The sequence below is a fragment of the Vespula vulgaris genome, chromosome 4 (assembly GCF_905475345.1).
Source record: "Vespula vulgaris chromosome 4, iyVesVulg1.1, whole genome shotgun sequence".
Lineage (NCBI taxonomy): Eukaryota > Metazoa > Arthropoda > Insecta > Hymenoptera > Vespidae > Vespula > Vespula vulgaris.
Window position 1 is genome coordinate 9773145 of NC_066589.1, and position 16856 is coordinate 9790000.

General features: G+C 39.3%; 1 protein-coding gene across 2 annotated transcripts in view; it reads right to left on the reverse strand.

Annotated features, from left to right (window-relative positions):
• Positions 1-819: 819 nt before the first annotated feature.
• LOC127062931 (enolase-phosphatase E1-like) overlaps positions 820-16856 on the reverse strand; it is a 17134-nt gene continuing 1097 nt past the window's right edge. Inside the window, exons 2-4 of one of the 2 annotated variants that reach the window (XR_007781221.1) lie at positions 12977-16856; positions 6047-6201; positions 3431-3576 (exon numbers count right to left, since the gene is read on the reverse strand). The exon at positions 12977-16856 is cut by the window's right edge and continues 827 nt beyond it. Coding sequence is in view for 1 of the 2 variants with exons in the window: in XM_050991932.1 (XP_050847889.1) it covers positions 3291-3576; positions 12977-16416 (3726 nt within the window). In the remaining variant the exon portion in view is untranslated. Of the gene's footprint in view, positions 3577-6046; positions 6202-12976 lie in introns of both variants that reach the window. The other variant, XM_050991932.1, reaches the window with a different exon arrangement.

Consider the following 16856-nt stretch of genomic DNA (forward strand, 5'->3'; position numbering starts at 1 on the left):
TTATTTGTAAAGGCACAAATAATAATGACGAAGTAACGACGATGAACACGACAGAGTCAATGTCACACGCCACGATTTGTAGTAAAGAAATAAGTACGACAGCGTACCTACCGACCGAAAAAAAGGAACCCGCGATCTGTATGGTGCGAGAGGCTAGTGACCCCTAGTCTTCTCGAGAAGCATAAACCCATACGATGTATAAGGTTACGTTGGTTCGGATTTTATTGAAAACGCCTTTCGATCTAGAATCGCGCCAACTTTTTTAAACGTCACTTTCGTTTAACCACTTATTTCAAAGCACATTCCCTAACGAATCTTCATCTTTCATTGACGCAATGCGGTGCACATTTATGCGTCTTGCGGCTTCGCGGATTTTTTCCTCGGCCAATCGAACGCGTTCCCAGATGGCGCTGCGTACGCGCCATTTTTTCGAATACACGAATACGAAGAGCGACGTACTTTGTTAGCTCCTTTCTATTATTTCATTTCATTTCGTTCGTTTCGATTTATTTTACTTGATTTTATTTCAATTTATTCTATCTCATACTTTTATATATATATATATATATATATGTGTGTGTGTGTATATGTCAGAGAATTTTCAAGAGTAAGGTAGCATGTAAACCGTCGAACGTATACTTACTTTAAGTTTATTCATCGAAATTTTATGTAGTTTTGCTTATAAAAATAGTTTACTCTGGTAAGATTGAGATATATTCTTATCTAATACCTGTTCCTCATCGGGGTTTTGATCGCCTTTGGGAATGTGAGGACACACGGAGTTGCTATCCGATCAAGGTCATGTAAAAAGCCTGAAACTGCATTGGTCTCATATATTTACAGATTATTCATGATTCATAATCAATAATATCGTATAATATATATATATATCAACAAAATAATGTTTTAATCATTCTTACGTTGCTAATAGAATCTAAAGGCTAAACAGTCAAGATTGATCTAAAAGTTTTCTCTTTTTTCTATTCACAAATCTCATCGTCATCGTTGCGATTCGTGAACATTCATGTTTCAGCTACCTAACAATAAATTAAACAAACAAGTACAAATCTATACATCCCACGAGTTTAACGTGGTAGTAAGGGTATTAATGATACTTATTAGTTTTTGTCCAAAATTGCAGTTAACGTGAAGCCATGACATGAATTACCATTGAATTTCAAAAGGAGGTTGTTTGGAAGATTACTAAAGGAAAGAAAAGAAAAAAAATATGTAAAAAGGAAAGGAAGAAAAAAAATAAAAAAGAAAAAAAAATGAAAAGGGCTGAGAGGTTCCCTTAATATCCCTACATTCTATACATGGAATATCACATAGAAAATATCAGAATTCGACATTTATGGTTTACGGATTGTGTAAGTTTAGGATACATATTGCGCTGCATTTGCATTCATTTCATTCATGCCATATATAACGGCAACCTGTTACCTGCAGGCTAATGGACACAGAATCGGACATTCAATGTTTTATCTATTTCTTTTTCTTCTCTTCCTTTTTTTTTTTATATTTATACGCGCATACATTGTAATAATAATTACGCACGCGTTTTATCGATCGGACATACGGATACGGAAATATGTTTTCAATCTATCACGATTTTTGTCGTGTGCATTGTGTATCCGTGCATTTTTTATATCATTGACCTATATGATACGTACATGTGTGTACATGATGCTGCTTGTGTGTGTACATCGTATAAAATATTTTACCTACCTAAACAAAACTATCTACACGTTTCAATCGTGATTTCCTTCATTTTCTTTTTCACTCTTGTCTTATCTTTTTACTTATTTTTGTTTGTTTTTTATCTTCCGTTTTTTTTTTTATTATTATAATTATTTTCTTTTTTTTTTAATCTACCGAATAGCACCTAGCTTCGTCATAGGACGCGTACAGTCAACGTTTTTGACGTTTCCGTTTTTTCTCTTTTTTTTTTTTCCTTTTTCTTTCTTCCTTTTACATATGTATGTATATATGAGAGAAATCAAGCGTTTCTGGCTCCTCATAATTCAAATCGTGTACTTAGTTAGCGTTTATAATTGGATGACGCAAGCTCATCGCGTTAAAGTTATGAACGTATGAGCGTAATCGGTATTTTTCTTTCTTTTTTTTTCTCATTTTTTTTTCTTTTTTTCACTGCAGAAATATAGATAGATGATAAATCTTTAAAGGAGAGAGGTCTACAAAATATTATTTTAAGATAACATAATTAAAAATAAGATACATATTCGTTATAAAATATGATATTTCTCTCTTTATCATTTTCATGGAAAGTTATAGCGTACGTTTTTTTTTTTTTCTTTCTTTCTCCCGATCGCAAAACTAATCAGAGTCGAATTTACAGCGATTTTATAGTCGACGAAGTTAGACTTTTCAATCAATAAGAAACGATGATAGGCACACGATTAACTTTGATTTTACATCCCATGATAATATTCTATCTTATATAATCAAGAAAAGAGTATCGATTACATATTGAAATTATTGTCAAATATTCTCAATACTGTTCAATGGTTATGCTGCAACAACCGTACGTTATTAGAATCTTTTTTTCTAACGTTAATACGCAGATATAATATTAATTTTGTTTCTTTTCTATCATTCTGCAAACTCGACTCAGTCGTAATCGTTAAATCTTGATCGACATTTACCAATAATAACGTTGATAAGAAACCGAAATACACTCTAATGTCGCCGTGACAATTTCAGAGAAAAAAATTAGAGAGAAGGAGAAGTTATTGCACAGTAAATGATACACGACCATTGATCATCGTAAATACAATAGAAAAAATCTATAACGAATATAACAAGGACGATATGTTAATTGTTAATTCGAACTTAACAATAACCCATTGCATAGATCCCCAATAAAAAGATTATTAAAATACGCTTATAAAACGATTTATCTCTTAACGTAACATCGAATAAAATTGGACAATCGAATGGTAACAAAGAAACATCTAGAATATCGTCACGGCGATTTATTATTGCACTATCGTCCCAACGGATAGAACAAAATTTACTGCTGAGATTAACAATGTCAAAGATCGTGATCAATTGATCGATTTAGCACGTTTGGAGTTGCGTACATAAGTATATAATCGATCCTACGCCAATGTTCTCTTACCATTTCCTAACGCTTTGGGTTAGAATCTAACAATAAGTTTTTCCTTGTAGTGGAACAGGGAAAAGAAGTTTTTTTTTCCTCTCTATCTCTCTCATGCATTGAGATAACTATTGGTTAAGACGACTACTGGTCAAGGTTATTGTAACGGTCAAGATGCTAAAGTAGTCCTATGCCAAGAGGCATGCTGATGCTGATGTTGTTGATGTTGATGCTGATGTTGGTGTTGATGCTGATGCTGATGATGATTCTGATGCTGATGCTGATGATGATTCTGATGCTGATGTTGATGCTGATGCTGATTCTGATTCTGATTCTGATGTTGATTCTGATTCTGATGCGAGTTTTGATGTGGAAGCTGATGCTGATACTGATGCTGATGCTGATGTTGCTGTTGCTGATGTTGTTGCTGGTGTTGCTGATGTTGCCTCTTTTGACTGGAAATGAAAAATAGAAATCGTTAAGTTATGTGTTCTCGAAGTAGTTGACATTCACGTTGAATGTTACTACGTATGTACGGTAGGCGTACCAAGCAATAACTGAACTCAAGGCTGCGCGATATTTCTCTCTATATTTGATACTACTAGAATGTATTACAAGAGTATCGCTTAATTATTAACCTGCTTGTAATTCGACGAGATCGAAAAGCAACGTTTCATTAAATCGTTCGTGTCTCTCATTAAATTTTCTATTTGTCCATATGAGAATCCGTAAAAAGAATAATACGTCATACACGTATATGCACTTATAATTCACTCTTGCCCGTATTACAAATTACCTATATATTTTTTCCTTTTTCTTTTTTGCTTTGTTTGAATACTACTTTTATGCAAGTTTCAGTTGGTAATACGCGAGAGAGCGAAATTGTAAGCAGTTCTTCACTGGCCTAGCCGCATTCAATAGTTTGTGGGACGTCCGCTATCTATGCGGGTCATCCGTATACGATCTGAAACGTACGTGACACTAATTCTTAGGATACCCGTTATAAATCTTTCAAGGTAGTAATAGTAGTAGTAGTAGTAGTAGTAGTGGTAATAGTAATAGTAGTGGTAGTACCAGAGAGATTTGACTTGTCGCGATCTAAAAATGTCGTCATTTCGAGAACGTCCGAAATTCTTATCGAAATCTAACTCACTTCGATATTATACGATATCTCAAACGTTATATCGCCCATCGTGTCGAATAAATTTCTATAAAGTTAACGTTTATTTTTTTCTTTCTTCCTCTTCTTTTTTTCTCCTCTTTATTTTTTTCTTTTTTCAGTTTTAAGTCGACAAAAGTTAGTAGGGAAAGTTCGTCGATCGATAGCGCGAAAGTTGGTATATAATCAATCAAAAGAAAATGATTTATGTAGGAATACTAATACTCTCTCTCTCTCTCTCTCTCTCACACACACACACCATATACACTTTCTCTTTTTCTTATTTCTTTTCTTTTCTATAACTAAATTATGTTCACAATGGGAAAGGACTTTGAAAGGGAGGATCGAAGGTCGAACCGCATCCATCGTTTTACAGTATGCGCACCCATCGTAATAATCTATATGCACTCACCCGACATGATTTGAAATATAGATAACGGAGTTTCTCAGACGACACATAATCGTTCATAGTGGTAGGTCGTCGTCTCGTCGTAGCTTTGATAGAAAGGGTACAAACTCTTATGAAATATGAATTTCCGATCGAAGATAGTCGAAGAAAACTAGTAGCGGCTAGTCTATCGTGGGGGGTTGAGCGAATAAAAAGAGAAAAGGAAGAAAAAGAAAAAGAAAAGAGAAGAAAAGAAAAGAAAAATGATGGAAAGAAAAAACAACCGGTATTTGTAGTGTCAATGTACTACTTACAATTAGAAGCCTTATTATTCTTTCTGGAAAAGGCATAAAGGCAACCTCTATGAATGCGAATTACGTCGTTCTAGAGCAAGAAACGCTCGAGTAACATAACAAATTCCATCCGTCTACTGAGAAATTAGAGAGAGAAGAGATCTTATCTCTTCGTAGCTAATTCATTCTCAGCGTTACGAATCTGGCAATCGTTGAAAAGAGAAATATCATTCGAGACGCGGAGTACCGTTTGTGCTTTTTAGAAATTCCCCCCCCCCCCCCCATCTCTCTCTCTCTATCCTTCTCTCTCGTTTTGCACGACGAAGGTGCCTATATTACGAAACCTTCGTGGATCGATGTCTATATATATCCATGGGAAGGGTGCTCCTACTGGTCTCTCTGAGCTATTTTCAATCCACTAAAATCGCTAATATTTCGACCAATTATTTCGCGACACACACACATACGCACACACGTACACACATATTATTGTGTAATAATAATAATATATATCATGTACGTATATATATATATATATATATATATATATATATATATATATATATATTTCTCAATAAAATAACAATATTTAATAACGATAGTAATACAAACAATAACAATAACGATAACGATAACGATAACGATAACGATAACAATAACAAATAACAATAATAATAAGAATAACGATGATAATGGTAACAGTAACCAGAAATAAAAAAACAGTATAATATGTCAGACTGGAATGACAAGCTGTTGTAATTTAGTCGTGCGAGTATTTCGAGATGCAAAAATGCCGAATTGGCGTAGGAACTTGTATGTTAGGATGGAGCACGTGTGCGGAATGGTCACGTGGGTATAACTTGCTCGCGAAATATATCAACCCTCGTACACCGAGATTTGTTTCACTTCTTTCAATGGGGGTGGGTTAAGGGAGAGAAGTAACAGGCGCGAAGGGAAACTCTCTCTTTTTCTCTCTCTCGCTCTCACTCTTTTAGCGGATCGATCTATGTATATGGAGAGTACACGTGTAGTAGGAAGAGCGTGGGTGGCTGTGTGATCGTGGAATGGGTGCGTTCTCGGCTCACCTCGGCGAGGAGTGACGTGGTGGCCTCAGCATGCGAGAGAACGTGATCTGCGCACGTGCGGAGCAACGCTACCTCGATCGATCCTCCTCGCTGCAAAGCGTCGTCCTCGCTAGAACGGAGGAGTATCGGTATTTTCGTAGCTATCGGTGTCCCTCCTATAATTTTACAATACCACTACTAATGAGCTCGATCGGTTGGATGAATAAAGATAGGCACGCGCAAACTATTATCAAAACATTTTACCAAGAAACTTTTCGATATCAAAATGGCTCAACGATCGAATCGAAAAAGATAAATTGCGACGATCCCAACGTATGGTTAAAGAAAATGCTATCGTTTCTTTTCTTTTTTTCTTTTCCATTTCTCTTTGTACCCAAGTAGAAACATCTCATCGATTTTCTACAAGAGCGAATTATTCTCCGGAGAATTATTTTCTATTCCTCTTCTTTTCTTTAACTTTTCTTTCTTTCTTTCTTTTCCGAATAAAAAAGAAAAACGTTTCGAACATGGGATAGATCGATGAAACTTGGCTTGGGTTGACGAGCCTAATCACATCGAGGAGCATTGACTAGAGAAACGAGTCAAACTCGATATGGCCGACGGACGAATAGATTCGTTCGTGGGGAATTGTTTATCGTCCATGGTTAAGAGTATATGATACGGGGATCGATCCGTTAGACCACTCGATTCCTATTGCCAAGGTAGAAATCTCAACTCAACGAGGAGGTGGGTAAAATGCTCTTCGTGCGTCTACCGTCTCTTTCTCTTATTTTGTAGATATTTTCCCTTTGCCTTCTCTTCCTTCCTTCTTTTCTTTGTTGCGTATTATTCCTCAAGGCCGGCCGGTGTACAAATCCTTCCAGCCGTCTCGAACATAATTCATAACTTTATCGATCGTGCAGAAAACGAGAAAGAGAAACAGAAAGAGAGAGAGAGAGAGAGAGAGAGAGAGAGAGAGAGAGAGAGAGAGAAGGAGAGAGAGAGAAGAATCAAGTACAGACGTATATGTAACGTCGATGAGACTAGTAAAGGATATCCCGTAACGACGATGGACGATCGTAAGAACAATGAACGACTCGTGGGCGTGATAAAAATACATTTGCAAAGGAGTGTATCGACCTTCTTCATCGACCATTCCTTCCTTCTCCGTATTACGATCGTTCAAGGCCTTCCTATCTCTCATTTCTAAACAACAAAGTATGATCATCCGTTGGATGCCAATTCGATCATTCGTATCCGCGTAATAAACGATCAATTTTCCATTTTGTATTCCGAAAATAGAAGATCGCGAAATCAACGAATACTTCCTTGAGTCATCATTTTTCCGATCTTTCTTTCTTTCTTTCTTTCTTTCTCTTTTTTTTCGTTTGTTTTTTCTAATCCAAGAGTCATCTTTATTTTTTTTGCATGTTCTACCTTCTTGTAGGAAGTACTACATCTTGTGTACCTGAATAGTCTTTACATACTTGTATCTATGCATGTAGGTAACGAAGATATCTCATTCGTGTATCCGATGTATGTACTTAACTCGTATGTAGGTACATTTTCGAGCTTACATCGTATATCAAAGAACGAACACCGAGTAGGATTCGGAGTAAGTAAGTACCAAGAGAAATAAGGAGTTGCTCGGGGAGTCGAAACAGTAGTGTAGTATCAGTGGTAGTAGTTGTAGTAGTAGTAGCAGCAGCAGTAGTAGTAGTAGTAGTAGTAGTAGTAGTAGTACGAGTAGTAGTATGAAGTACTCGAGCTTACGAGTCGCTCGACTTCGTCGTTCACTGAGAGACCATTGACCGGGAAGGCGAGAAGGCACGGCGGCCGTGCTTTCGAACCAATTCCTTCTATCCACCCGCGAGAACGGTGCTCTCTCACACACACACACATATACATACATAAAGGCAACCACACACATACAGAGAGAGAGAGAGAGAGAGAGAGAGAGAGAGAGAGAGAGAGAGAGAGAGAGAGAGACACCGATTCGCTTTTAAGGAGCGTTCATATCGCGATGTACTTACACCTGCGTAAAGACAACCTCGAGTCGATATCCTTTCGGTAACTAAGGTAACTCAATGCTAAACTCTCGATAACCAATCTGGAAAATTATTTTCTTCGAATCGGATAAAGTTAAAGATAGAGATGGGGATAGAGATAGGGAACAGCTTAGCTAACATATAGAAAGAAGACAGAGAAACTATTCAAGTTGCTTAGTCGTAACGATCTTCTCTTTTGCACGATCGGTATTTAAAACGTTTCTACTACGGTGCAAGGACGGTAAAGCTAGACAAAAGTATCTCTTGTTCTGCGTATTTATGTTTGAATGTTAAGTGGCATTAATGAGAAAATTTCAATGCAATATATCGTGCATGTGATAATAAAATGACATATTTAACGAAAATACATATTTAATGAAAATATATATATATATATATATATTCATTAAAAAGAAATCTGTTCTATTATTGATCGTACAATTTATTTGAACTCGAATTGCAAAATCGTGAATATTTAAAATAGAGAGAAAAGAGAGATTTCATTTCTTTTTTTTTCTAGTAGAAAAGAACGCACAGAATAAAATATGCAAGTCGAATACATACCTACGCACTATCTACTTTCGTACATATATCCATACATACAAGTAATGAGTAAATAGTAATGAAATATGTAAAAAGACGAGGCCAAAGTTCTACGTTGTAACTCGCAATATCTTTTGCGAGTATATAATTACATCGAATTGACAAGAAATTTTTTCCCTTTTTTTTCTATTTATTCTATTCTTTTTGTCGTTTAAGAGTTTTTTTAAGTGTAGAAAAAAAGAAAAAGAGAGAGAGAGAGAGAGAGAGAGAGAGAGAGATCGGCCATTCTGTATCTGGTTACGTCCTTTCGCAAGCTCCCACGTGGTCTCGTATCTAGTTACTTTTGAAGAGTCTCCTAACTTTCGTGACCTCGGACCAATGACCTGCCTTGGCTATATAATCGACGTCATCGGCGATATCACGAACAGTTGAGTAACTCGAATGGCTTAAATGTTCTTCATAGATCTTTAACGTAGATGGACGGAAGAGTGAAAGAGATTAGAAAAGAAAATAAAAAAGAAAAAGAGAGAAAGAGAGAATGAGAGAGAGAGGAGTACAGGAAAGGGTGCATAATAAGAAAAAGAGTGGATACTTTTACTCTCTTCCTGTTCTTCCCATTTGCTTATTTCCCTTTCTTTCTCTCTCTCTCTCTCTCTCTCTCTACATATATACATATATATACACATATACATACACACCACATATATACATATTTATCTATCTATCTTTTTTCTTTTTCTTTCTCTTTCTCCTCTTCTCCCCTATTTACTTCCATTCTCGTGATTCTCTCTCTTTTTCTCTCTCTCTCTCTCTTTTTAATCTCTCTCTCTCGGCTCTCTCATTTTCTCTTTCTACGTGGAAACGTGGGCGTGGACGTGGGCGAGGTAAGCCTTCAGGGCCGGCCAGGCATCGACCGATCCAGCTGGACGCATCGTAAATCCTGACGGTTTCGTGTTCGTGATGGTAAGCGTTATGGTAACCGACCCTGGCCGATCCAATTTTTCCACCACGAGTATGGAGGTAAAGGGGGGTCCTTTAGAATCATGCTGATACATACATACACCTTTTACGTGTATGCATCTTTTTCTACTCGCACGTGTGTATGTGTGTGTATCTGGTATGGTAAAGATTTGACCGATATGAAGAAATTTCCATTAACCCGTTCCCTCCTAACTAACTGCCCTCTACCTTCCCCTTCACCCTTCCCACATTTCGTACGTTGAGATAAATCTGCATCATTCTCCCTGCAACAATTTCAACTCGTTTGCTGCGTTTCTACGTTCGGATTCGCTAAATATTTTCTGTTTCACGAGAGATTCATCGTTCGGAAAAAAAATGCAGAAAACCAATAAAATTGAATAAAAAGCAAACAAAAAGAGTACAATAAAAGTATAAAAAAGGGAAAATAACAAAAAGAAAGGACAGACAGAATAGAGAGAATGAAATAATCAAATAATCAAATAAAGGAAGGTATGCACTTGTGTTCATTCGTTATTCACCATATTGGATCGCTTTTAATGAAGAGCAATACAGAAGGGGAGGATGTAGAGAGGGAGATTTGGAGAATATAAACGAGAAAATCAATATGAAATTGAAACTGAAGTTGAAGCTGACGTTGTGATTGAAATTGTAGTTGTATTGATGTTGACGTATGTAGTTGAAGTTGAAGTTGAAATAGAGACTGCGTTGAGTTGCGTAATAAGGAGGAGAAAAGAAGGGAAGAAAGGGTGCAAAAAAAAAAAAGAAAGAAAGAAAGGACAAAAAAAGGGAGGAAAAGAAAAACGAGAGAAAAAAAGAAGGAAATGAAAAAAGAAAAAAGGAAGAAAAAATCCGAAGAAAAAGCTTGCCCTTTCTTCTTCCTCGCGAAGAACTTATTAGCGAAAAGTTCGCCGGAACAAAGTTTCGAGCGGACAAAAACGGTCCTTGATTCCTGTTTCCCGTTTCCCCTCGTCGTCCCTCTATACCCCCTCCATCCCCCTCTTTTTCTCTCTTTCTCTCTCTTTATGCCTGCGGCTTTCGAAAGCCCGTCGTTGTGCGATCGATGAATGCTCGTGTCGTCACATGAGGACCCTCCTTTAATACCTCCCTCTTTCTCTCTTTCTCTCTCTCTCATCCCTCTCCCCCTCCTCTCCCTCTCATTAAAGCCGTCCGCCCGTCGCGCGCTACGCGGAGAGTAGCATCCTAATGCTATTTACACAAGTGCTCTGCTGGAGCGAAAGGGCGTACGTACAAAACAGTTCGGCGCAATGTCGACGTACCAATACATATGTACGAACACATGCGTATTATGCTTGGAAAATATAATGCGTATGCGTGTGCATATGTGTGACTTTGTTTGCAAAGAATAGAAGGGGATTTATGGCTAAATTTTCACTTTTAGCAATTCATTCTCTATTGTAAACAATTACTTTTCACAATCGAATCGTTGTTCCGTTTTTGAAGTATGTAATCTTTTATGCGAATTGTTGTTGTTGCATTTTTTTTTGAGATAATCCTTTATGTAAAATGTTATTTCGTAAGATATGACAATTTGTGGGATTGGATGATTATGTCATTCTTATCGAGAAAGTTGATAACAATGTATGTATGTATATATATATGAAAAAAGAAGGAGAAAAACAGGAAAAAAAAGAGAAAAGAAAAAAAATTTAAGTCGATACTCGTAATGATTTCGATAAAAATAGCTCGTAACATTTTATATGGGCCATCCTGTATACAGAAAGATCCCGTCAACTCAGACTTTACGATCTAACCAGATTGCGCAGTAATCCGTTATTTAAGCTTATTCGCATCGTTCTCCGACTTCGGTTTAATACCGTACTACGTAGATGAGTCTTTGGACTTTTCTAATCTTTTTTCTTTTTTTTTATATATTTTTATTTTCATTTAACTTTCTTCCATTCCAAGTAAAATCACTTGGAACCAGGGAGGGAGAGAGAGAAAGAGGATTCCTCCGTCTCGTACTTTGCGTTTAGCTCGACGAGTGAAACGTCATTGCAGGGTTGCTTTTCATTGTCATTGTCCAATTTGAAAATGCGATTCTATGAATCTGAAATATTTAGTATTTGTTTGCGTAAGTAAGCGCGAAGCGCGTTTCTCTATCGTAGGACGAAAAACGAAGCGTCGACCTAGTTTTCTAAAGTGCCAATGGCCGATCGCAAGACGGTACTGCTCCTAATTAAGAATGGTCTTTATTGTCAATTAGCTATCAGGAATTAACGTTAATGGGAAAGGGGCAATTTGAGATGGTCTTAAAAGATTGGCCGCTGTTGGCAATGGTGCTTGCTACTGCTGCCGCTAAGAACGAGAACGAAAATCGATATCAATGGGTATTAGGTATAAAAAAAAGAGAAAAAAGGAAAAGAAAAAAGGTGGCGAGGTGAAGTGGAAGAGGGTTAAACGAACGAATCGAATTTATTTTCTCTTTGATGATGATAATGCAAGATGGCCGACACGATGGCCGAGAGGAAGGAGGACTGACTCTCTTATGGTTGGTCACGCGAAGAACGCGAAGAAAAGGTGTGAGAGAAATACAGTACGAGTGCAAGACCGTTCCGATCTCCGTTTAAATAATTTAGCAGTGGCCGTATACGTATGTTGATCGGCTCGTTATAAGCGGGTTGACAGGTCGGAGGTGGAGCAGGGCCGGTAACGCCGCCATTGCGTGGTGATATTAAAATGCAAATGATCACTGTCACCGACGGCGCTTGTCGCAGTATTTCCTCTCCTTCTCCGTGAAATCGCCAGATATTCGAGACAGAATATCTCTCTTTCTCTTTCTCTCTGTCACGTACATACACACATACACTCTCCTTCGAGCCGTATGCATAAACCATCGCGAAATCCCAAATGGCTGTTTCTTACGTATCATATCGAAGAAAAGAAAGATGATGCGAGGGATAAAAGGAGCAAACGAATTATTCTCGTACGCGTCGCGACGAACCTTTATGTACTTAAATATTGTATAATCTGATGTTAAAGAAATCTTGCATAGCATAAAAAATTTGAGCCACGCATTATGACACCATTTATTCATAGTCAGAGAAAGAGGGGGGAGAGAGCGAGAGAGAGAGACGAACGAAGATATTTGATAACGTTGCGAAATAAGTGAATGCTTCACGGTCACGTATCAGGCGATAAAACAATTGCAGAGGACGGTGTATCAACTTTCGTAGATTCTACGTTTAAAAAGCCTAGCAGACTAGACGACCTAATATTAACTGGCCTTCGTATTTTTTTGTTCTAAATTGAGAAAACGGATATGTGTCTAGAGAAATTGACGACGCGATAACGATAACGGATCGTTGATAATAATTGAAAAAGAAAAGTAAGATGGATCGTATATTAGAGAAAATATTACCTGCCAAAAAGGGGATGCCAAAGTTGCGAATCATCCGGCGAACTCGCTGTCGAACTTACTTCCGGCTCCTGTTTGAGCAATCCAGTTCGTACCCTGAGTAATGGCGGATAAGGGCTGGAGCGGCGATTGCTAGAGAGATCGATGGGCGCCGGCATCAGCGTGCCGATAGGCTTGCAACTAAGCTTGGGCCTTATTTGCGTACCGTTCCTGGTACCGTTGTTGTTAGCGTGACTCGATCCTTTGTTAACGCCATTGCCGATCCTGGATTGGAATTGTCGTGACCTGGAGACAGGACCTTCTCCGTGATCGAGCACGTGTTGTAGATGAGTCAAAGATATCACTAATAAATCTGGATCTCTTAATAGATCCGGCCTCGTTAATGCTTCTGGTAATCTTAATTCCGGTCTCGAGGTTAAAAGTTTTGGAATTTCAGTAGCCGGTGCTGCGGCCAAAGCTGGAAGATAATCGCGCGGTACTAAAAGGGGATCAGGTATTAAGTGACCGGACGTTTCTATCAGCTCTCTGAGTTGACTGGCTGGGTCCAAGAGTTTGTCAGTGCTAGTCGACGTCGCGTAAGCTTCTTGATATTCAGCCGATTGCATCCTGGATCGTACTAAAATTTTATGATAACCTGCCTGTTTTCTTAACCGATTAATCGTCCATTCGGCCGACATTGGCTTCTTCACCGCAGTACGATCGTTTACGAAGAAAGTACTATGGATATCACCGCTCGACATCGGTCTTCCTGTATTCTTTATCTCTTGATTCTGAACGTTCGGATGTTCGTGGAAGGTTCGTACCGTTCTACGCGTACCACCGTTGGATCTTTCGTTATCTTTGGAATAGTCCGATCGATTAGTCATATATTCGTTGGATCCAGGCTCGCATCGATTCGACGTAGTTTCCCTGTTCTTATCATAATCTTTATTCTCCAGACAACTTGGAGACGATAAGATACCCTTTAAAGTCAAATCGTTCTTGGCATCCTCCGAACAGGACACCGAACAAGGTGGGCTAGGTAACAGTCTTTCCAAGTACGCCGAGGAAGGCCTTTTGGAGGCAGGCGAACATGGGATACCACTAGGTTGGGGCGAAACGACGGTACCGCGAGATCTAAGTTCCTCGAGGACCTGCTCGTCAAAGTGTTCCATGTCCTGATACTTGCACTTTGCTTGAGCTTCGCTACTTCGACCGGAACTGTTCCATCCACTGTCCGTACGATCCTTAATACTTTCTATAGGAGTGTTTCTATCGTCTTGATTATTCCTAGAATTCGATCTGCGAAAACAGCCACTATCGACGCTATCGTAAGCTAAAGAATCAGCTTTTTGTCTTCTAAGATCCTCTAAGACTTGAGAATCGCAATCATCTTCGTCGTCCTCGAGATCCCTCTCTTCCTCCTCCTCGTGTGGGAAGTCAGCTTTCGGAAAATTGACCGTACTTTCTGGCGATTCCACCCTGTCCTTCGTTTTCGGAGACGTCGAATTCGTCGTCGATTGCGAATTGGATACGTTGCGATAACGATAATTCGGTATGACGATCGATAAGCCAGGAAGATTTCGAGGTAAATTCAATGCTTGACCACGGACATCGAACGATCTCGTTGACGAGTAATCGATCATGGAACCTTTCAAAAGTCTTTCTACGTTTTCTGCTTGAGAATCGGGGGATCTGCTCGACGAAGAACTTTTCGAAGACGGCCTGGAGGAAGGTGCGATTAGATTTTTCGTTCCCTCTTGGGGATGAGCAGTCGTGATGGAAACCGAAAGTCCTGGAGTATTTCTGAGAGCTTTCAAAATCTTTGAACTGCTACTGTAATCAATCTTCGTTGGTTCGTCGGGTGCTTCCTCGTCTATTTCGGATACGTTCATAGCTACGCTGTTTTTCCATTTGTGAATAGGATTTGCTTCGGACTTGGAACGACTGATACCACCGTCAGCTTCTACCACTTTGCAAGATTTCATATCGACATTATTCTTGCAAGCGGCGAAAGTAGGCTCCTTCGATACGTGATTCTTTCTTTCGTCGATGCTCGGATTGCAACGTTCGAGTATCTTTTCCTCGTGTACCTCCAACTGATCACAATCATTAATATTATCATTATTCTCAACATTTTCCTTTTGATAATTGGATATAAAGTCTGTCCTTGATTTACCCTTTACCGCACTAGGTAAGGCAGGATCCAAGTCTTTGCTCTTCTTATCGCTAATCTTCTTTTGATATACGTTCTCGCTCAAAACTAATTCGAAAGTTTTCGTGGAGTGCATTGGTAAGTCGGCACTGGGCGTGTCGGTTGCTAAAACGGGTGAGGCTGTGGCATCTATCATATTTAATATGTCTTGAATACCCTCCTTATTTCCTCGACATTTTTTGCTATCGTCATTAATCTCTTCTTCCTCCGCTTCCTCCTCCACCTCCTCCTCTTCTTCCTCCTCCTCCTCCTCGTCGTCGTCGTCGTCATCGTCGTCGTCATCGTCGTCGTCGTCGTCGTCGTCGTCGTCGTCTTCGTCATCCTCCTCATCCTCATCTTCCTCACCGATATCTTCATTTCCTCTTTCGTTATTCGGATTTTCGTCCTCTTCTCTGTCCTTCTCATCATCGTTGTAACTATCACCGGCATCCTTGTCATCGGCAATGATCTTATCACTCGTTCCTAATAGATGGTGATGATCAGGTAGCTGAGATAAGTGGAGATGTTCTAGGACCACTCGCGGCTGATAGTGTACGTCTTTTTGCAATTTTTCGATATTGTTTTTATCGTTCTCCTTTTGACAATCCTTCGTAGTGTCCAACACGAAGGAGTCGTCCCTTTTTCTCTCATCGTCTTCATTGTCGTCCTCCTCGTCGCTCTCATCCTCCTCCGAACAAGAGGCTCTTCTTCGATCCCTCTCCCATTCCGCCATAACTCGGACTCCATTTTGGAGATTATCCAATGGGAAATAATCCTGCGAATATTTCTCGTCGTTCAAAAAATCTTCGTACCTGCGTTTCTTACCGATCGCTTCCTTATCGATTAAATTATTATTTCTGATAGTTGCGATTACGGCCTCGCCATTTTCTTTCTCCTCGTTCAAGCTCGAACTCGAAGACGTACACGCCGGTGTCGTCTTCTTTTCTTGATTCGTACCAAGACCGGTGGAATACATGTTGGATGTCGTTCTCGGTATCGAACGCCATCCTTGCGCGGTTTTCGTTAATTTTATACGATTTCTCTTGTCGTAATCCTCGCATCTAACCTCGACTATCCTCTGTTCTCTTTGAGAGGCCCAGAGGAATATCGGGTTGACCTTTGGTCGTTTCTCTTCCGGTTCCTCGGAAGGCTCCTTTCGAGCGTGTTTTTGATGTTTCTGATGGTGATGATGGTGATGATGATGGTGATGATGATGATGATGGCGTCTTTGACGTCGGGGCACTGTGCCCCGTGCAGGGGCCCCGCTCATCACTCCATGCAAAGAACGGTGGTTACCCCGCCACTCGTCCAGCAAATGTTGACTAAAACTCACCAGTATTCTACCGTTATTAGCCTTGTTTTAAAATCGCTTGCGTCTGGTCTAATCTCTTTCTTTCTTTCTTTTTCTTTTTCTCTTTCTCTCCCCCCCCCTCTCTCTCTCTCTCTTTTCTTCGAAAGATAATCGCACTGTGTTCCTATTCCCGATGCACTTTTGCAGCCACTTCGAACCTGTCTCTTTGCTTGATCCGGCAACCGTCAGAGTTTCAACGTTGCACAACCTTGCGTGGAAATCTTCCTCGAAGAGTTCTTATTATCAGAGGACATCTATCGCATCAAATACGTATCATAAGAGTTTAGATCGTCGCATATCGCGTACTTGGTAAACGTACTTGTTTGTAGCTTCGAACGATGACATTCGTTCACCAATCG